The sequence below is a fragment of the Oenanthe melanoleuca genome, chromosome 8 (genome assembly GCF_029582105.1).
Source record: "Oenanthe melanoleuca isolate GR-GAL-2019-014 chromosome 8, OMel1.0, whole genome shotgun sequence".
NCBI lineage: Eukaryota > Metazoa > Chordata > Aves > Passeriformes > Muscicapidae > Oenanthe > Oenanthe melanoleuca.
Genome location: NC_079342.1, coordinates 901,156 through 922,488, shown reverse-complemented (window position 1 = coordinate 922,488; position 21,333 = coordinate 901,156). Strand labels below are relative to the sequence as shown.

The 21,333-nt window shown below is 51.9% G+C and overlaps 2 protein-coding genes across 5 annotated transcripts; both read right to left on the bottom strand.

Annotated features, from left to right (window-relative positions):
• Nucleotide 1: 1 nt before the first annotated feature.
• RPE65 (retinoid isomerohydrolase RPE65) lies at nt 2-8,612 on the bottom strand. 2 transcript variants are annotated; one of them, XM_056498128.1, is made up of 14 exons: nt 8,568-8,612; nt 7,771-7,853; nt 7,332-7,482; nt 6,965-7,072; nt 6,732-6,873; nt 6,034-6,181; nt 5,698-5,779; nt 5,387-5,519; nt 5,131-5,270; nt 4,203-4,332; nt 1,711-1,825; nt 1,513-1,607; nt 1,319-1,430; nt 2-915 (listed from the first exon to the last, which is right to left on the bottom strand). In XM_056498128.1, the coding sequence occupies exons 1-14, from the start codon at nt 8,576-8,578 to the stop codon at nt 764-766; spliced, it is 1,602 nt and encodes a 533-aa protein (XP_056354103.1). In that variant the 5' UTR covers nt 8,579-8,612; the 3' UTR covers nt 2-763. The 2 variants fall into 2 exon arrangements, with proteins under 2 accessions (XP_056354103.1, XP_056354102.1); XM_056498127.1 differs by lacking the exon at nt 8,568-8,612 and having other exon boundaries at nt 8-915; nt 7,771-8,006.
• Nucleotides 8,613-10,145: 1,533 nt separating this feature from the next.
• DEPDC1 (DEP domain containing 1) lies at nt 10,146-21,264 on the bottom strand. 3 transcript variants are annotated; one of them, XM_056498119.1, is made up of 12 exons: nt 20,681-21,264; nt 19,667-19,932; nt 18,281-18,425; nt 17,476-17,594; nt 16,962-17,092; nt 16,473-16,520; nt 15,663-15,803; nt 14,414-15,196; nt 13,705-13,877; nt 12,920-13,096; nt 12,533-12,718; nt 10,146-10,842 (listed from the first exon to the last, which is right to left on the bottom strand). In XM_056498119.1, exons 1-12 carry the CDS (start codon nt 20,744-20,746, stop codon nt 10,702-10,704), a joined length of 2,376 nt encoding a protein of 791 aa, XP_056354094.1. In that variant the 5' UTR covers nt 20,747-21,264; the 3' UTR covers nt 10,146-10,701. The 3 variants fall into 3 exon arrangements, with proteins under 3 accessions (XP_056354094.1, XP_056354096.1, XP_056354095.1); XM_056498121.1 differs by lacking the exon at nt 14,414-15,196; XM_056498120.1 differs by lacking the exons at nt 19,667-19,932; nt 20,681-21,264 and adding an exon at nt 18,673-19,636.
• Nucleotides 21,265-21,333: the final 69 nt, after the last annotated feature.

Sequence of the window (21,333 nt, the reverse complement as noted above, 5' to 3'; positions counted from 1 at the left end):
TAAATCTGATGGCAGAAAATTTTTATTTTCAACAATAGCCTCTTTTAACATCATCTGAAAGTTTATTTTGGGAGAAGGAAGGATTAAGCTGAACATCTGTAGCACTCTAAGGAAGCAAAGTCAGCCCAGGGGGTAACAATTACTTGATTTTTTTCATGTCCATTTTTAACATGAAATCCAGAAATCAAGGAACTGCATTTGGACAGCAGAAAGGGAAAAGAGCAGACACACAAGGGAAGGTGTGCACTTTGCAGCCTGGTGAAGAACAAAACTCTGCCTGCCACCCTCTTGGGATTCCCAAAGCAGCTGTGAAAAGCTCCACTTGAGGATTGCTCTGAGGATACTGCAGCAATGATGTTTAAAATGATGTTTAAATCCAAATCCTTCAGCATAGGCTAAAAATTCGCAACCACGTAGCAGAGCACAGCCTGTGGTACACAATGTTACCACGTGTAAAAGTGTTGAGGTTACTCTCTGCTCTTTCAGCTTTCACTCTGCTGCACTACAAAGGTTGATTTTGCATAAACAGAACCTCTCCACTACCCCAAACCTGTGGTTTAACTAGAAGTGATACCAAAGGGTGCATTTAAAAAATACCTGATTAAGCATTCTGAAGAATCACTGACAAGACTGAACTGCTAGATCTGAGTTAAGCAGCCCCACCAGTGCCAAGGGGCTGTGGAAGGAGTTTGGGTCACCTGTAAACGGAGGCTGCACCTTTCGGGAGCTGGAAGAAGCCGGGCCCGGGAGTTGCTGGGTGTGCTCACGCTCTCTTGAAGAGCCCGTGGAATGTCACGGGAATGTTCACCTCCACCTCGGCCCGGGCCACCTCGCTCATGTCTTTGGCGTTGAGGATGAGGAGGAAGGCGGGCTTGGGCCCCGCCCCAGGGCTGATGACGATGCTCAGCACCACCCCTGCAAGGTGAGAGCGCGATGGGTGCGGGCTGTGTCTGACCCGGCTGGGCAAGGGGAGACAGCCCTGGCACCCGGGGCACCAGAAATCCCGGGAGTGTTACTGATGCTGAGGCTGCCCCAGCCCTGGCAGTGCCCAAGGCCAGCTTCAGGGCTTGGAGCAGCCTGGGGAGTGGAAGGTGGCCATGCCCACGGCAGGGAATGGAACAGGATGAATTTTAAGGTCTCTCTCAACCCAAAAATTTCATTATTCTAGTTATAGTTTTCCCGTGTTTCCTTAGAAATTTCCCACCAGTGTTAGCACCTGTCCCATCTCATCCAGGAGCTGCCTCCAGGCTCTGCCCTGCCCAGCTGTGGCACATCCCATCCCAATCCCAATCCCAATCCCACCACTCCCCAAAATTACCATCATCTTCCTCCAGCGCTTCCGGGTGGGAAACGAAGATCGGCTCCGACGGGTACGCATCGGGCTCCTGCCACACCCAGGTCTCCTTGGTTTTAACATTCAGCTTGCAAAGCTACAGGTGGGGACAACACAAAACCACAGAGCTCAGAAATAACTCCCTGTTGTCCCCAAATTCCCTGTTGGCTGATAGTTACCCTGTCTGGGACAAAGTGGTTCAGCCCCAGCCCGTAGGTGTACGTGTACGGCTTCCCACCGTACTTCCTGTAGTTGATCTGGGGGAATTCAAAGGCTGCAAGGAGAAAGAAATACATAAAAACATAAAAGCTGAGGGTCAGTGGTGTGCAGGCAGCACGTGGCTGCTGTGGCCTGGGGGAGCTGGGGTGTCATTGTACCGTGACGTGGCCCTGAGAAAATCACCTCTGGCTCCAGCCAGATGGTCTCGTCGCTGCGCAGCGTCGCCGTGGCTGTCGTGTAGGGCAGGGTGACCAGGTTCTTCCCTGTGTCAGCCTGTGACAGAGACAAAGGAACACCCAAGAGACTGGAGAGAACTTTTAGTTTATTTGCACAGAACTGTAGCAAACAGCACTGAGCAGGGAAGGCTCTCAGAGCCTCAGCAGAGACTGCTGCCATGTTCTTGGCAGTGCTGCAAGAGCTGTCCTGTTCCTCAGCCTGAGCACAGCTTCCCTCCCTCCTGGAGGCATTCAGAGGTTTCATTAAGCTCTGCCACATGGGCCTGCACTTCTCACTTGATCCACAGCCCAGTGAGCCCAGTGAGAGCTGGGCTGTCCTGCAGCCCCTGCAGCCCTTGGCCCACCCGCCAGCCCCACGAGCAGGGTCATGGAGAGAAACCCAGCAGCTGCCAGGCAGAGAGCTCTGTCTGTGCCAGGCTGGCAGCTCCAGGGACCTCACACTGAGGGCTGGAGGGTTTAACCACACCTGCTTGGGCTGTGGCTGCTCCCTTCTGTGCTGTGAGCAGATCCAGAATCACAGAATCACAGAATCACAGAATTACAGAATAATGAGGTTGGAAGAGACCTCTAAGATCATCGAGTCCAACCTCTGTCCTAACACCTCAGCTCAGAGTCCAGACTATAGCACCAAGTGCCATGTCCAGCCTTTTCTTAAACACATCCAGAGATGATGATTCCAGTACCAGCTGCTGCCCCACAGGCTCTGCCATGAACAGTAACATCTGGGGGCATCGAAGAGTCTGGGCTGGAAGGGACCTTAGCAGGGACACTTTCCACTAGAGCAGTTACTCAGAGCTCCATGCAGCCCAGCCTTGGACACTTGCAGGGATGGGGCAGCCACCCAAACAAAGCAGGAGGGCAGGGGCAGGGGCAGGGGCAGGGGCAGGGGCAGGGGCAGGGGCAGGGGCAGGGGCAGGGGCAGGGGCTGGGCAGGGGCAGGGGCAGGGGCAGGGGCAGGGGCAGGGGCAGGGGCAGGGGCTGGGCAGGGGCAGGGGCAGGGGCAGGGGCAGGGGCTGGGCAGGGGCAGGGGCAGGGGCAGGGGCAGGGGCAGAGGCAGTGCCAGGGCTGGGGCAGGGGCAGGGCAGGGGCAGGGCAGGGGCAGGGGCAGGGGCAGGGGCGGGGCAGGGGCAGGGGCAGGGGCAGGGGCAGGGGCAGGGGCAGGGGCAGGGGCAGGGGCTGGAGTAGGGGCAGGGGCTGGGCAGGGGCAAGGGCAGGGGCAGGGCAGGGGCTGGGCAGGGGCTGGGGCAGGGCAGGGGCAGGGGCTGGGCAGGGGCAGGGGCTGGGCAGGGGCAGGGCAGGGGCAGGGGCTGGGCAGGGGCAGGGCAGGGGCAGGGCAGGGGCTGGGCAGGGGCAGGGGCTGGGCAGGGGCAGGGGCTGGGCAGGGGCAGGGGCAGGGGCAGGGGCAGGGGCTGGGCAGGGGCAGACCTGGGGCAGGGGCAGGGGCAGGGGCAGGTGGCAGGGCAGGGGCAGGGCAGGGGCTGGGCAGGGGCTGGGGCAGGGCAGTACCTTGTCGATGCTCAGGGGCAGGGGCAGGGGCAGGGGCAGGGGCAGGGGCAGGGGCAGGGGCTGGGCAGGGGCAGGGGCAGGGGCAGGGGCAGGGGCAGGGCAGGGGCAGGGGCAGGGGCAGGGGCAGGGGCAGGGGCAGGGCAGGGGCAGGAGCAGGGGCAGGGGCAGGGGCAGGGGCAGGGGCAGGGGCAGGGGCTGGGCAGGGGCAGGGCAGGGGCAGGGGCTGGGGCAGGGGCTGGGCAGGGGCAGGGGCAGGGGCTGGGCAGGGGCAGGGCAGGGGCAGGGGCAGGGGCAGGGCAGGGCAGGGGCAGGGGCAGGGGCAGGGGCAGGGGCAGGGGCAGGGGCAGGAGCAGGGGCAGGGACGGAGCAGGGCAGGGGCAGGGGCAGGAGCAGGGCAGGGGCAGGGCAAGGGGCAGGGCAGGGGCAGGGGCAGGGCAGGGGCAGGGCAGTACCTTGTCGATGCTCAGGGGCAGGGGCAGGGGCAGGGGCAGGGGCAGGGGCAGGGGCAGGGCAGGAGCAGGGGCAGGGGCAGGGCAGGGGCAGGGGCAGGGCAGGGGCAGGGGCAGGGGCAGGGGCAGGGGCAGGGCAGGGGCAGGGGCAGGAGCAGGGGCAGGGGCAGGGGCAGGGGCAGGGCAGGGGCAGGAGCAGGGGCAGGGGCAGGGCAGTACCTTGTCGATGCTCAGGGGCAGGGGCAGGGGCAGGGCAGGGGCAGGGGCTGGGCAGTACCTTGTCGATGCTCAGGGGCAGGGGCAGGGGCAGGGGCAGGGGCAGGGGCAGGGCAGGGGCAGGGGCAGCGGCAGGGGCAGGGGCAGGGGCAGGGGCTGGGCAGTACCTTGGGGCAGGGGCAGGGCAGGGGCTGGGCAGTACCTTGTCGATGCTCAGGGGCAGGGGCAGGGGCAGGGCAGTACCTTGTCGATGCTCAGGGGCAGGACGTATCTGCGCGCCTCGGGCTGCGGCGCCTTCTCCGCCTGCCGCTTCACCTGCTCCCAGTTGGCCCTCAGGTTGGCCAGGTACAGGTAATTGTAAACAAACTCGAACCTGCACAGACACAGCACACACACAACACAGCTGGCTCTACAGCGTACATGGATTTTTTGGGTTTTTTTTAGTAAAATTCACTGAAGCATAGAATGGTTTGGGTTGGGAGGGGCCTTTGTGTTTATCTCAGGCACCTTTCACTATCCCAGGCTGCTCCAAGCCATGGCCTTGGACACTGCCAGGGCTAAAACAGAGTGAGACACCAGCCCCAGTCCAGCTCCTCAGCAGAGCTGAGCTGTGTGTGCACCCCAGACCCTGCCAGGAAAACCCAGCAACTGCTGGTATTCAACACAAGCATGGGAAGGGACTTGGAGCAGCCTGGGACAGTGGGATGTGTCCCTGCCCATGGCAGGGGGTGGAACAAGCTGAGTTTTATGGTCCCTTCCAACCCAAAGCAGGAATTCTATGATTCTCTGCCAGGATCAGCTCAGCTCAGGGTGTCCTGGGTGTGCAGCCAGCCCAGGGTTGAGCTTCATCATTTCAGTGCCACATTTCTGTGTTTACATGAAGAGCAGCACACACCCTGCTCATGGCAGCCCCAGGAGCCAGAATAGCATCAGCCCTTCACCAGTCACTAACATTTCTTAAAGATAAAAGTAAATAAAAGATAAAAATAATTTTTCCCTGGAAGATAAGTGTCAAGCAGGCTCCCTGCACCTCTGGAGAGCTCAGTGCTGTATAGTCTACATGTCACCACGTGTTAAATATTAAATGGGTTGGTGGAAGAGCCAGAGGCCCCAGCAGGGATGTGCAGGGCAGGGAGTGCTGTGTGTGCTGCAGGTGTGAGCTTGGCCTCACCCCTTCCAGGTGCACAGGTCCACGATCAGGAACCCGTTGTCCTCGTAGGTGTTGATGTGGTGGAAGAGGTTGAAGGCTGAGGTGCGGTACTTGAGGTTGAGGAGCCTCCCTTTCTTCTTCTCTGCCACGTGCAGCCACACCTGGGAACCCCCCAGCAGCTGGGCTTAGGCTCAGGGCAATGGAGGTGAAGCCAATGGAGCTCCCAGGCCAGGTGTGGCTGCCCAGCCCAGCCCAGTTTGGGATGAGCCATGCTTACCCCCATGGTCTCGTTGGACTCGAAGCAGTCCATGTAGTTGGCTCCCCAAAGGCTCCAGGAGGAGAGGAACTTGAGCAGGTTGATTTTCACTGGTGTCTCCACAAACACAATGTAGTTTGGGGTCAGCCCAAAGCTGTTGGGAGCACATCAGGGTCACCAGTTTGGAAAAACCATGGAACTGCTCATCTTAAACACATGGATCATCACTCAAAATGACCCTGATTTTGGTCCATCACCTAATTTTCATTGCTGATTATGTGTGAGAACCAGTCCCTGGTTCCAGCTGAGCTGCTGACCCCATGGAATGTTACCTGTGGACATAGGAGGGCTTAAACCTGTCACTGCAGGGGAACTGCACCACCACCTCTGACTTGTTCATGGGGTCTTCCTTGTCTGGAATGGGACAGGTGAGAGGTTATGGAGGTCTCACCCACACTTGGTCTGTGCTTACAGCACCTACCCAGCAAATTCCTGCCTTCAACACAACATTTGTCACTTAGAATCCACGTGGTTTAAATACAACATTAAAAAAAATCTAAAGGAGCTTGGAAAAAAAACTAACTCAATGACAAAATTCATTGAAAGGATAAAGAAATGATTCATAAGGGCAAAGCTTCCCATCTGGCTCAGAGGTGGGATTGACTGACCTGCCTGCAGAGGAGGAATCTTGATGATGTTGTAGGCCAGGGCAAAGTTTTTCCCAAAGCAATTGCCAATGTTGTAAACGGTGCCATCGTTCTCAATGTGGGGATGAGCTGTTGCCCCATTGACAGACACATATTTACAGAGATCCACCTGGAGAACAGCAGGGACACAGTCAGGAGCTCCCCTGGCAGCAGCTGGGAAGGCACAAGCTCTGCAAGGTGCTGAGAGTCAATCCATCCCTGCTCTGCTTCCTCTCAAAGTCTGCAGGTGAGCTCTGATTTGCAAACTCCAACCCAAACTTGAAGATGCTGCCATGGGAGAGCTGGGGATGTCCAGCCTGGAGAAGGGAGAGTTCAGGGGGATCCTTCCAGTGCCCAAAGGGGCTCCAGGAGAGCTGGAGAGGGACTGGGGACAAGGCATGGAGGGACAGGAGGGCAGAGTCAGATGGGATATTGAGAAGAGTATCTGTGAGGGTGGCACAGGGTGCCCAGAGCAGCTGTGGCTGCCCCTGGATGACCCCTGGAAGTGCCCAAGGCCAGGCTGGACACTGAGGGTTGGACAGTGACAGTGTCCCTGCCATGGCAGGGGTGGCACTGGATGGGATTTAAGGTCCCTGCCAACCCAACCCATTCTGTGACTCCATGATTTCCATTTTATTTTTACTCCTCCACACCTCTCCCAGCCCAGGACAAGGACCCACCTGCTTGATGGTCTCCAGGGTGTCTGGGTTAATCCTGGTGATGAAGTTGGTCTCAGTACAGGCATAGTAATCCTCACCCACGGGGTAAACATTCACCAGGGCGTTGTCTGTCACCTCCACACCTTTGAAGTAGGAGAAAAACCTGAGCAGAGAAAACCAACAGGCAGTGAGGGGCTCCTGAGGAGCAGAAAGTGGGTGGGACATGGCAGCAGAGTGTGCAGCTCCCCTGGTACCTGGAGAAGATGTTCTTGCAGGGGTCGGGGTAGGCGTAGGTGCCAAACTCGGTGATCACGATCCTCTTCTCCGTCATGGCTCGCACGTAGGCGTCGGTCCTGACAAACCTGCCAGGGCCAGGAGGGGAGATTCTGTCACAGGTCACAGAGGCTGTGCACTAAATCCAAACATTCCAAACCTCAGGAGAGCTCTGGGAGCTCCTCACAGCCTCTCATTCATCTGGAGCTGGTTTAGTGATACCACTACTAGAGCTCTTCCAGTAAGCTCGTGGAGTCCCAGTAACCAGAGTGCCACAGCCCAGCCCCAGCCCTGCAGGGCAGCAACTGCTCCCTTGTCTGTTCCCTTTCCTTGGCACACTGCCAGTACCTTCGGTGGTAGGTGACGTGCCCCTCCTTGAAGTCGAACTTGTGCAGCAGTGCCTGGCCATCGAAGAGGTGGTAGAAGGGCTCTGAGCCCACCTCAAACAAGCCAGGACCACACCTCAGGAGGCTTCCTCGGAGCCAGGTGGGAATCCTGCCTGAGGGAGAGGCACGGCAAATCACACCAGGGAATTGTTACTGTGACAGCAAGAAAACCTAAAACTCATTTTCTAATTTTACAGTATTTAAACACACATTTCTTCACCCCCATACCTGCTGTGGACCAAGACATTCAGTATTGAAATGTCTAAAGAGCTCCCCACCCCATCTGACCATTTTCTAGCCCAAACCACCAGCCCTGTGAACTCCTTGTGAAGCCTCTGAGCCCTGGGAGCCCCCGAGCTGGACACAAAGCAGAGCAGGAGGAGATGAGGCCCCAGACCAACCTGTGACATGGGCAGTCACTGGAGAGGACAGCTCCTCCACCGTCTCAAAGAGCTTCTTGTAGCCTCCAGCAGGATGCTCCACCCTGGAAGGCACAGGAGGGTGAGCCTGGGCAGGGGCAGAGCTCAGAGCCCCCTCCCAGGGAGGGCTGGATCGTTCTGCAGGCAGTGATCTGTGACTTGCAAAGAACTCGAGGGAGGAGAAGCACCTTTCCATGGGGAAAGGCTCAGAGGCTCCAAACAGCTGCTGAGAGCTGTCCTGAGAACAAGGGACACCGAGGGCACAGCCCACCCTGCAGCCCAACAAACCCAGCACACCCAAATCAGCAGAAAGCAAAATCCACCTTGTAGTCCCAGCTCTTGGAAAAGCTTTTTTTTCTTTTACTTTTTAAAACCAAAGAATTTTTTGTTGGGTTCCAATTTTATCTGCTGCAAAGCCCATGAAGACACACCAGGCACAGGCTGGTGAGCTCTGCCCAGAGCAGCTGTGGCTGCCCCTGGATCCCTGAAGTGCCCAAAGCCAGACTGGGAGCAGCCTGGGACAGTGGCACTGGATTGGCTTTAAGGTCCAACCCAAACCATTCCAGGATTCCATGATTCTACTCCAAATTCTGAGGCTCCAACCCTCTGGAACCTGGAGGTGAGCCTGTTCCCCAGACCAGAACCACACCTTGGCATGGGCTGTGCCAGCACGGACACAGGGAGACCTCCCCCCTTCTGCTCCCCTCCAAGCCCTGCTGCCCCCAGCAATGCTCCATCTGGGCTGTGCCCCCACAGAGAGCAGCTTCAGGAATACTCACTGGCTGTACATCCTCCCTGAGCCTGCAGAGCCAAGCACAGAGCAGAGCAGTGCTGGCTATTTATGGGGTGCTGAGCCCTGCCCAGGGCAGCCCCATCCCAAAGCAGCCCCACCAATGAGAGCACCCCGGGAACAGAGCCGGCTTTCAGCACCAAAATCCTCCCTGGGCTTTGGCAGCTTTTGTCCTGCTGTTCACACAAAAAGGGGCTTTCACTGTTTTTCTGAGACCTAAATTCTTCCCAAGCAGAAGTGATTACAAAGAAAAAAAAAGCCCAGGGAGGAGTGAAACGGAGCTGGAGCCGTGCCAGGAGCCGGTGTAGGCACTCGGCTCTGCAGGGACACCCTGGCTCCTCCAGAGCCTCACCCACGGGTGATGTGACACTGGAGACACCCAGAGGAGAAAATGCCAGTGGCAAACATCGTGGAGGCTCCTGAGCTGGAGGGACTCACAGCATCACTGATCCAGCCCTGGCCCTGCACATTCCCCAAAACCCCACCTGAGCATCCCTGTCTGGAGCTGCTCTCAAGGCTGGGACCATTCCCTGGGATCTGGGCAGTGCCAGCACCCCAAAACCTTCCCCAAAATCCAACCAAAACCTCCCCAGCACAGCTCCAGCCTCCCCTGGGGTCCTGTCCCTGGCACAGGAGCAGAGATGGAGCTGCAGCCCTTGAGGTCTCCCCTCAGCCTCCTCCAGACTCATTATTGGGAACCACCCCTAGTAGGAGTCACCATTTATGAAAAAAGAGTAATTTCACATATTTACAAGATCTGAGGTTCCTGCTGTACTCTCAGGCAGAAGATGAAGGTGTTTTATCACCACCTACATTCAGGTGCTGCTCACCCAGAGGGAAACAGCTCCAGGGAGCCAAACTGGGGTGAAGGGACAAAAAAAGACATTAAACAGCCCCTGTTCCATTTGCTGAGGGTTGGCTCTGTGCCCTGGTTTTGTTTGCTTGCTCCCTCTCTCAAGGCAGTTTCCACTTGCACAAGGGTTCATTTCAGGCTTCTCACAGAAAAACCAGGAGCCTGCACTGAGATTGTGATTGAGCCCTCCCATTAACCCTTTCTACAGAAAAACTGTAATTGTAATTTCCCTATTTATTCCCATTTTGGTTCTGTCAAAGCCTTAGAAGTGAACATTAAATAACCTGGATCAAGAGCTGGGAACAATGAGGGCAGGCCTTTGAAAGCCAAATCCTGGGAAATGTGAGCTTCTCACTAATAAGTTACTTAACTGGAACACTACATAAACAAAGCATTTATGCAACATGGAATGGGGCAGGAAGCATGGGAAGCAAGTCCAGGCAGGTGCTGAGTGCTGGAGGTGGCTGGTTACAGATGTTCTGGGGGAGCAACAGCTGCCCCCTGCCCTGAAAGCACAAAGTTCCCTCAGGAATCATTAATATCATTAATATATTAATCACAATAAAATGAGGCTAATTTAGGTTTCTCATTGACAAAATCTTTTTTTAAGGGAAATTATTGTATCCTGTTCTCACTTCATGGACCATCCATCACTCCTGTTTTGAGAATCACACCTACAGATCCAAAAAGAATTTTCCATGAAAATGTCAGAAATACACTTCAAGTCTTTTAATATAAATAAATATCAAAAAGCTGATGAGGGTTTTACAGATGATACGAACAGAAACATTTATGGAGCGAGACAATCATTTATTTATGGTGAACTGGCTCTCCTGGTCCTGAACTCATAGAAGGTCCTTTGTTTAAAGACAAACATTTTGAGAATAGAAAAGGCACTTAGTCACAACACATACACATGTAAAAACTACAATAAACAGCACAAATCCTCACCAGACATTTAAAGGTTATAATAAGAGGCAGATTATTAGTTTCCCATAAAAAAGCATATATAAATTTTGTGTATTTTCACATTTTCTTACTCTGATATATTGTAAAAATTTGTAAACAGATAAATATTTTTTCTTTTGGAAGTTACACCAAAGTATCTGCACAAAAAACAACCGAACAAAAAAAGATATTTTGGCACTTCCAGCACAGTGTCCATGTAAACATTTCCTCCTTCTGCAGCGCAGCCACCAAACTCCTGCAGCAATTCCTTTGGTGAATCCCTCAGACTTCCAGCAGGAGCAGTGGCTCAGGTGAGGTGAGATCAGTACCTGAGGCTGTGAAATTTGGGTTTCCTGAGGCTCAGCATGGGCTGCTTGATGGTGGGTTTGTGCTCCAGGAGCAGCGCTTCCGACTCGGTGCGGGGGAAGCGGCGCCCGTAGATGTGGGGATATTCCTTCTGGAACTGCAGCACAGCACCAGTGACAACACACCCCACAGCAACCCCACCTGCTCCCTGCCTGCAGCAACTCCTGTGGCCTTGGATAAATTCCTTGGATAAATGTGCTGTACCCAGCAGGGAGCCAAGACTCAGCCTGTTTTGGAAGGGATCTGCCAGGGAAGCTCACACTGATCCCATGAAAATGAAAATACCTGGAGTCAGAGCAGTGACTTGGACATTTTGCCTCTTTCCCATGCAAGGCTTTAGGAAAGGATGAAAAACTGGAAATACATCTGAACACGAGCCAAACCTTTCCACTGATGGATTCAAACCACCTTTGTAACTTCTGCTGTTGTCACAGCTGGGACCTCACCCTCAGAAAGTGCCATGAATTTGGCTTTTCCCAGGAATTCCCAACATTTCCCCTTGAGAAGAAATTGTCCAGCAGGCCCAGGGCAGGGCCCACCCCTGTGCTGGCTCTGCTGAGGCACCTCCAGTCCTGGGATCATTTCTGGGCCCCCATTTCCTTCCTCCCCTTTGCCCTGTTGTTGTGAATCTTTTCTTACTCCAGGCCTTAATCAACTATCATTAACCATTCTTCTTTGCATTCAGGAGTTCTGATGGTCTTGAACCAAACCAGGCTCACTTTCAGAGGCCCAGAAAGTTTCCACAACACACATGGAAGTCAGAGCTGCAGGAGGGGCACCAAAGCCAAGCGTGGCTGCCCTGAAAAGCTGCTTGTTCAAATGGGAGTCACAAGACTTGCTTAGGAGATTCCAGGACAAGTACAAAACTATTCCATTGGGCAGAAAGATTTGCCAAAGGAAAGAAAAACCCTCCAGGATTAAATCCTGCCAGAAATTGCTGTGTTTGAGCCTCACTATTAGGCAAATTGTTGGTAGGCCAGAGAAGTGCAAGATAATCTTGAGCACTGTAAATGTTACAAAACACAAAGCCAAGGCCACCAAAAGAATGTTTCAGGATTCTCAACAGAGAGAGTTTGGTTTCTTAAAGCCATAAAGTATTGCTTTTAACACTAGTGAATTTAACCCCAGCTGTGGCATGTTAATGGTGACTGGAATCCAGGCTGCAATTCCACCAGGAATCACTGAATGGAGAGCAGCAGCTCCAGCAGAATGGGTTGATCCTGGTTTAACACCTTTGTTTTTACACCACTGCCAGTGAAGGGCTGGATTATTATGGAGTGCTTTGGACTGGAAGGGACCTTAAATCCCATCTCATTCCAAACCCTGCCATGGCAGGAACACCTCCCACTGTCCCAACCTGGCCTTGGGCACTGCCAGGGATCAGGGGCAGCCACAGCTGCTCTGGGAATTCCATCCCAGCCAGGAATTTCTCCCCAATATCCCATCCATCCCTGCCCTCTGGGCATCCATTCCCTGTGTCCTGTCCCCCCATCCCTTGTCCCCAGCCCCTCTCCAGCTCTCCTGCAGCCCCTCCAGGCCCTGCCAGGGGCTCTGAGCTCTCCCTGGATCCTTCTCCTCTCCAGGTGTCATCCTCAGCTCTCCCAGCCTGGCTCCATGGATGCAGCATTAAAAACCATCTTTAAAATTCCAAGCAGAGCACATGAAACTCTCAAAATCTCTTGAGCACAAACATTTCTCAGCACATTCTGCTCCTCACCTGCCCCAGGCTCTGGTGCCTGAGCCCTTCCCTCACAAAGGCACTGCAGAAGCAGATGAAATAAACTCACCTGTTTTAACTTTTTCTTTTTGTCCTTCACAGAAAGGTTTTTATCCTTGATGATGTTCTCCAGGAGCTCTGCCACTGCAGCCTGTGAGGTGGAGACCTTTTGTTCTTCAAACTCCTGAGGAGTGATTTGTTTGCAGTAGGAATACGTTGGCAAGATGGCACAAATTTCTTCTTTTTCCTGTTTGCACTGAAAGAAAGAGGGCTCTGCATGCACTCAACTGATTCTGCACTAATTTAAGAAGTGCCTAATAACCACCCACACCCACTCACAAGCTGCAAAACCTTTCCATTAATATCTGTATATTCACAATGCCCTGGGTTTATTTGCATGATCCCAACTTCAGAAGCAGCAATTAGCAAATGAATGTGAGCTGCTGATGGCACCAACCTGAGCCCTCCTCAGGTACTCCAGGTGATCCTGCACAGCCACCTGCAGGTAGGTTGGGAGCTGGAATATCTCCTGCTGATGGTCCATCAGGAAGGAGAGCAGCCGTGTGGAAAGGAGCTCGTCCAGATCCTCCTCCTGAGCCGAGCGCAGGACGCAGCGGGAGAACGTCTGCATCAGCTGCAAGGTCAGCACAACCCAGTGACAAAACTGCATCTACACCCTCCTCTCCACTCCACACAGGGACACAAATCCTCCAACACAACTCCCAGGTATGGGCACACAAGGAGGAAAAGTCATTGTTTCCTCATGTGAATGAATTTCTTTGAAATTGAACAGCATTTTCAATTAAAAATTCATTTTGGAAAAAGATAGTAGCAGAAAAAAGCTTAAAAATTGGTATTGTCACAGAACTGTAGAATAGAATCCTGGAATGGTTTGGGTTGGGGCAGGGACACCTTCCCTGTCCAGCCTGGCCTTGGACATTGCAGAGATCCAGGGGTAGCCACAGCTGCTCTGGGCACCCTGTGCCCTCCCTCTGAATCAACAATTCCTTCCTACTTCTCATCTAAACCTAAATCTTGAGTTGGTCATCTTGAGACAAGTGAGGTGATTCAAACCTGCAGAGCCAACCTAACCCAGACCTAATGCACACCAAGAGCCAGGTTTAAACTGGGCTGAGCTGGGCTTTAACCTCCCACCCCAAACCAGTCCGAGATTCTCAATGGCAGCTGGGAGAGACACCAGACTGAGGAATCATCTTTAAGAAGAGCTTTTCCTTCTCTCACCAGGGACCTGGTGCCCATGGCATCGTGCAGCCTTGGCATGTCAACATTGCCACTGATCCTGCCCATCATCCTCAGCAGCAGCTGCAGCTTCCTGCGCCTGGGGGGGGGCAGCAGCAAACAGCAGATCTGCAGAGCTTCCACTGCAATCCTTTCCAGGTGAGGCTGCAGCAGATCTGCAAGTTAACCACAAAGACAGCTGGCATTAAGATTTGAAGCAGCTTCCAGCATATTTTTATCTCAGTACTGCAGATTTCTTATTTTTCAGTGTGATTATTTATGTTTCACAGAAATCACAAAAAGGAATGTACAGGCCTTTGTTTGTGTGGTTATCTTCAACTCCCTTCCTTATGGTGCAATTAGGACCACAATAAAATTAAGGAATGACACTAATTATTCCCAGAAAATAATGATTTACAGAACAGAAAAAGACATCTCCAACAGGCAGGTGTGTGCAGATTTCTTGCCCCCACCACTTACCTGAGCAGAAAAGCCAATTACTGACACAGCAAGCTCATATTCCAGATACTACACACTATTAACTTGTTAGCAGAGCTGCAGCAGCTTTAACAATTCAGCCAGCAGATTTTCTTTAAAAACCCCCCAAACCCATGCTCTGTGCCTATCCACAAAGCCAGCAAGAGTGGCAGAGGTGAGGGAAGCAGGATTAGTGAGGCCACACAAGGCAGTGCATGCTGCAGAGAGCCCTTACTTGTGCCAGGCAGCACACAGGGGGAGGGGGGGACAGAGGCTGCTGTGCTCTGTGCCAGGTCTGTGCTGCTCCTGCAGAGCCTCTGGGTGCTGCTGGCCCAGCCCTCACAGGAGCTGCCTTTGCCTCGCCCCCAGGGCTGCCCTGCGATCCCAGCGCTGGCTCTGTTGATGGCACTGCAGCTCCTGCAGCTCCTCCTGCCCAGCAGGCTCAGGGTCCCCTTGGCTCCAGCAGCCCAGGGAGGTGGGGCAGGCACTCTGCTCAGCCTCTGGCCTTGACCTGAGCTCTCCCAGCCCAGCTCCTCCCCTGAGGTCACTCTCTGCTCCTCCAGCAGTTCACTTCTCCTGTGGGTGCTCACAGCACCTCCCCTGAGGGGGGCACATCCTCTTTTGTTACACACACTTGAAGCAGCAGCTCCAATTCTTTCCAAGGAGTGACACCTTGTCCTAACTGCTGCAGGTGGCTCTTGGCCATTCCTGAATCCTGCAAGATTCTGGCAGCTCCCTCCCATCAGCTTCCCAGCACTCCCTTGCTGACGTGGCACTTTGTGCTGCTGCCATTTCTTTCCATGCTGGTTTTGGGCTCCCAGCTCTTCTGAGGAAAACCTGGAAGCTTCTCCTTCCTCCTTCTCATCAGACTCTTTGAGGAGCAGGCTTAGGAGAAGACACTCAGTGGACTTGAAAGAGTTCAAGTGAAGAGTTTTTGAAGGCTGAGGGTCACATTTCTCCTCTTGGACAGAACGTTTTCCACTGCCCAGACCAGGAATTTGGATGTAGCCACACATAACTATCAGGAAATGAAAGAGATGTTAAAGATGCAAGTGGTATGAAAATGAACCAGTTCAGAGAGCTGCTAACTGGGCAGACAGACAACAAAGCTAAGATATTAATTAAGATATTAATTAAGAAGACTTTAGTTCAGTCCCAAAGCAATTTAACAAAGTCATTGCAACCAACATGCAAGAACAAAGCCAGGTAACACTGCAGTAGTGAGGAGCAGGCAGAACAAGCACATCTTTTAAAGATTTTGTTATTGAATATTTAGAATGCAAGCTGGAACAGCAATTTAAATGGGAAATCATGAGGCAGAACTACATTTTAATTGACACTAATACAGAATGGAGCAGTGATGATCCTCCTCAGATTGGAGCTCCCACACAGATCAGGGGCCAAGCTCTGCTTTGAATCACACATTTGTCCCCCAGCTGACCTGAACACAGAGCTTCCCTGACTGTTTCTAAATTCATACATACCTAAGATATTAACAAAGAGATCATAGTATTCAAAAGTAAGCAATGGCTCAGGAAGACTGAGAAAATAATCAGCAACTGTTCTGAACACGTCCCGCTCGAAGCCACTGTAGGTGGCTTGGCTCATGTCATTGTTCCTGGGCCCTGAAAAGAGGGGAAGAAAGGAAGTTCACACCAAAAATCCACAATCCCATTATAAAAGGAATTTTTGAAGATCAGCCTAAATTTATTCTTGTTTCACAAGCAAAGAATGCTATCAGCAATCCACAAATATTGTGTTTGGCACAATTTGGGAGCAAAAGCAGTGCAAGAGATTCCAGGCAGCCACTGAAGAGCTGTGCTCAGTTCTGGTCCACACCAAGGAAATAAAGAAAGAAAAATTAATTTATGGCCTTTATAGGTCCCTCAGCAAAATAATAGCCAACCCTCAGTAGGTCCCTTCATTTCCAAAGCACAGTGATCCCAGTTCAAGCTCCTTGAGCAAAAGGAAGCTCAGCACATGGAAAACAAGCTCATTATCTCTGGTTTCATTTGAGGGGCACTCATCTAATTAATTTATACTTGATTGTTTGAAAACCAAAGCAAATTGATCTGCCCAGTTTAGTATCAAGTGTAGGAAATGTTTTGGTCCAGCTAAAAGCCAGGAGCTGGAAAAGCAAAGTCCCTTTCAGTGAAAAACTGCATTAGAGGAACCACCCACAGGTTTTGCCTGTTTCTGAACTGAAACATCACAGCTGATTTCACACACACAAATATTTCCCTTTCAACTCTCAAAAGAGGTTTCTGGAATTAAAAAGCTCCTCAGTGACTTACAGTAGGCCAAGCACTTCATGGCTGACAGCACCCAGTGAGGGAGGTCTTCTGAAATCCAGACAGAAAAATGCATCATTTAGTCATGAGCCCAAATAATTAACTAATAATAGCTCACATGTATTAAATAACTCAAAGTACAAAAGATGACATTTAAAACTGGTTTTAAATATTACTACATATGTAATTTTGATAGGATAAAGGGGAATAACTTGAAGCTGAAGGTGGGCAGGGGTGGATGGGATATTGGAAAGGAATTTTTTGGCTGGGATGGAATTCCCAGAGCAGCTGTGGCTGCTCCATCCCTGGAAGTGTCCAAGGCCAGGCTGGAACAACCTGGGAAAAGTGTCCCTGCCATGGCAGGGGTGGGATGGGATTTAAGCACTGAGCTGTGCTGTGGTTTGAGGAAAAAGTGCAAACAGAGTGTGAAACAGATTCATTATTATTTCCAGATAAAGAATTTTGAAGCAAATCCAGGGAAATGAGCATCACCTGCTTTGTCCTGCAGGATCACCACCCCGTGCCTGCTGGTGTTGCTCATGTTGTACACAACAAACTCAGGGATGATCTGGGCTGGCTGCAGAACCTCCTCCAACGAGGGCACTCCCAGAATGGTTTGTAAACTGGGGCAGGAAGAGAGCAAAGATTTGCAAGGCATGAAGGAAAATCAGTTCTTTCCATATCTATTCAAAAACTCTTGGTTTGAGCTGAAATTCTCTCTGACAACAACTCCCTTCCAGGAGGACACCCTGAGGATATTTTCCCTGGGACAAATAGCAACAATCACAAGGAAGAGCACAAAAAAAAAATAATTTCAGCACCAGCACATGATCAGAAATTCCTGAAATGCAACAATTCAATGTTAAAGAGATTAGACAACTGTGCAAACAACAAGAAAAAATATTCAACTTAAAACATAGTTTTAAACATTAAAAACCAATTGCAAAAGCTTGCTTGGGCTGTTTCCTACTGAATGAGGAGGTGCTGGGTGTAATTCCTCACTCACTGGATCTGGATGATATTTCTCCATGTTTCTTGCACATCTTCCTGGCTTATTTCCCTCCTTTGCAGGGTGTCCTTCTTCTTTTCTTCTGTTACATCAGCTTTTGGTCTTGCTAAGTTTTCCTGAAAATGAGTGGTTTATACTGTAAGACAAATGAGCCTCTTAAGGCAATTAAAATCAGAGAGATTGGAATTAGAAGAACAGGGCATTCTGTGGAACATTAAATTCCACATGAGCCAGAGAGTAACCTGCAGCCTCAGCACTGAAATGGAAGCACACAACTAAAAAGAAATTTTAAAAAATCCTGATCAATCCAAAATCAGCAATTTAAAAGGTAAAACCACCTCAAATCCAGATGTGTTAATATATGAATTATCCTCCTTTAGGACTGGAACCTAAATTCAGAATTTATGCACACAAATCTCAGCTGAATCAATTACCACACACATATTCCACCACTTCCAAAAAGATGGCAAATTAAATTATTTTTTAATTACTTGTCCCCCAAAGATAAATTAAATTCCAACAAGACCATATTGTGCAGATCATTTCTAGGACTTCACCTTCCAGCCCTTCCAATACTTTAAAATCCCTTAGCAGGGATAATTCTGCACTCAAAATTATTAAAACACAAAGAAAACCCAAAACAAAACAAAACCCCCCCCTCATATGAATTTATTCTTAATCTTTCTCAATTCCTTTAAGCCCAAACTATTTTTTATTAAGGTAAGATGCCACAACAGAGCAGTGCCACTAAATTTTAAAGAACAAAGACAAGTGCAATGCTGTAAGGAACAAAAGTTATTACCAGAGACTGCAGGACCTCCAGTTTTTTCAAAGCCTTCTTGGATGAACTGGGCAGTTTAAAAAGTTTTCCTTTTTCTCCAGAGAAGTTTTCCAAGTTCTCCCTTGGTGGGCTTGGGAGAGGTTTGACTGGAGATGTTGGAGGAAATCTGTAATGAATGGGAGAGATGTGAAATACATTCAGAATTGATCTGTAATGAAATAAATGACTTCACAAAATAACATCTGATTCCACAGCAGTGTGACTCTGAGATTGACTTAAAGGAAAACACTGTTTTTAAAATTTTATTTATCAGATGATAAATTAGCTTTGGGCTGTTTTCCTTGATGCCAAAGTTGAGCTGAAGATGTTGGCACAGCCTGACCCAGAAGGTGAGAAGTGAGGCTCATTAATACCTGGAATTTCAGAGCTCCTGGGCTCTGGTTCCCACTCAGACTTGGTGAAAAAGCTCCAAGAGAAGCAAACCCAGCAGGCAGCTCCCACAAAACACTCCTGGCTTCACTCCAGAGCACTGGGCTGCACTTTGTGCTCCAGAAAAACCTCGGCCAGACAAAAGCACAGACACACACCAGAGGGAAATAAAGCACTCAGAGAGCAGAACTCTGCCAATAATCAACTTTTTGTCCAACATGCTCAACCCAGAGCAAGGGATTTTTGCAAGTCTGAGAAATTTTAAATAAAATTCTCAACCTGAGACACCACTTATTTATTATTTATTACTGTATTCATTAATTATATGAATGTTTTAAATACATATTATATTATTGGTTTTTCACAGATATTAAAATGAACGTTGGAAAACTTTGCTGTGTGAATAGAGTTTCTTTTAGTACTGCCATTAACAGAACTTAGAAATAGTAGTGTGATAAATAGATTTTTTTCTTGGATTATAACATGGTGATGTAAAAAGCTTTTGTTCATGTAACTAACTCAGAGAATGGCAAAAAAGATAATAAAAAAATTCTTCACATTCTTAGATGACCCTATCTTGATAAAGACAAAAGTAACAAACACCAAAACTCCAAGAAAAAGATTTCTTGATCTTTGTTATCAAGGAGTGCACCGACAAGAAGGAACCACAAGGAAAAAAAAAAAGCAAAAATATTGATTTACAGCTTTGGGGGGAGTGAGTTTGAATTTTGCATAAATATCTATGAATATACAACAGGCTGATGCATTTATGAAGTGTTGTCTGAGTTAAGGAGTGCTCTTGGTGGAATGCCAAGCACCTGAGTTTTGTAACCTTTTGTTTTATTGTCTCTTACTAAACTTTTTAAAAATCTACCGAGCAACCGAACCTCGTTTATCAAGTAAATTATATACTTATTATTTATTATAAATAATAAGAAAAATTAATATAATATAATAATAATTCTCATCCGACGCTACCTGTACAGGGCCCCGTTGTCCTCCAGGTTCTCAGCTCCCCAGCGGCCCTTGATGTCCTCGATGATGTGGTTCTTGAGGAATTTCCGCAGCAGCTGCACGGTTTGCTGGCGGCTCACGTCGGGCCCGAAGCTGCGGTGGCTGCAGAGCACGGGGTGCAGCCAGTCCGCGGCCTCGGCCGCCGTGAAGCAGCTGCCGTGCGAGCGCAGCCGCTGCCGGTGCCGCCGCACGGGCATCCCCGCTCGGAAGTACCGCGTCAGCTCGTTCCACTGCGGGGACACGGAGCGCCTGTCGCGATAGGAGCGCTGCCCAGCCGCGGTACTGATGCCCGCCATGTCGCGACAGAGGGCAGGGCGTGGGAGGTTTCCAGGTACTCCCATGTAAAATGTAGCGGCGTCCCCGGACAACCCATGTCGCGATAGAGAGCAGGGGATGCCAGGGAACCCATATATCACAGGGTGTCCCTGAGCAGCGCATGTCGCGACAGAGAGCAGGGCGCCCCAGGGCTCCCCCATGCGGCGATAGCGGGCAGGGCGTCCCCGAGCACGGACACACCGAGAAAACGGGCACGGGGCAGGAGGGCTCCAGGCACCCACCCACGTGTCGTGACAGGGAGCGGGGGGTCCCAGGGCACCCACATGTCGCGGCAGCCGCTCTGTCGTGACAGGAGTCCCGAGGGCAGAGCCAGCTCCCATCCCGCTACGCTCGCACGGGTGCCGTGAGCGCCCCGCTCCCTCCAGCGGCCGCGCACCCGGTCCCTCACGGCCCCGCTCGGTGCGGCCCGAGCCCCAGTCCCGCTCCCGGTCCCTCACGGCCCCGCTCGGTGCGGCCCGAGCCCCAGTCCCGCTCCCGCTCCCTCACGGTCCCGCTCGGTGCGGCCCGAGCCCCAGTCCCGCTCCCGCTCCCTCACGGCCCCGCTCGGTGCGGCCCGAGTCCCAGTCCCGCTCCCGGTCCCGCTCGGTGCGGCCCGAGCCCCAGTCCCGCTCCCGCTCCCTCACGGTCCCGCTCGGTGCTCACCAGTCTCGTGGCCCGGTACGGCCCGAGCTCCGCTCCCGGCCCCGGCTCCGCTCCCGGCCCGGCCATGGCGGCCCCTCACGGGGGGAGCGCAGCGCCCCCTACCGGCCACGCCGCGCGCGCAACGGCCGCCGCAGCCGCCCCGCCGTTCGAATCCGCCGCCGGCAGCTGATTGGCCGAGACAGGCGCACGGGCGCGTGACGTCACGCAGTGGGCCGGGCTGAGAGGACGCTGGAGCCGCGGGTTCGAATCCCGCCCCGAGCACCTTCGCAGGCGTTAATTACCTAACTGTGATTAACAGTAATTACAGAAATTCACCAATCCCAGCTCGTTACTTAACAGTCATTAACGTGATGGGACAGCTGGCCCTGCCTCATGTCAGAGCTGCTCCGGAGGTGTAGGGGCTGGCACTGGGTGGCTTCGAGGTGCATTCCAGCCAAACCAGGCTGGGACTGTGTGCAATGAGGAGGGTTGGGTGGGAACATCTTCACTTGGCTTGTGTCAGGATTTAATCCCTCTGTGCAGTGAAGGCTGCTCTGGGTGTGCCAATACAGAATTGTCCTGACTCAGCCCCAGCCCCTCCTGCCTTCCCACAGGAACATTCCAACAGCTCCAGGGTCACTCCATCCCCTGATTCTGAACACCAGGAGCACGTG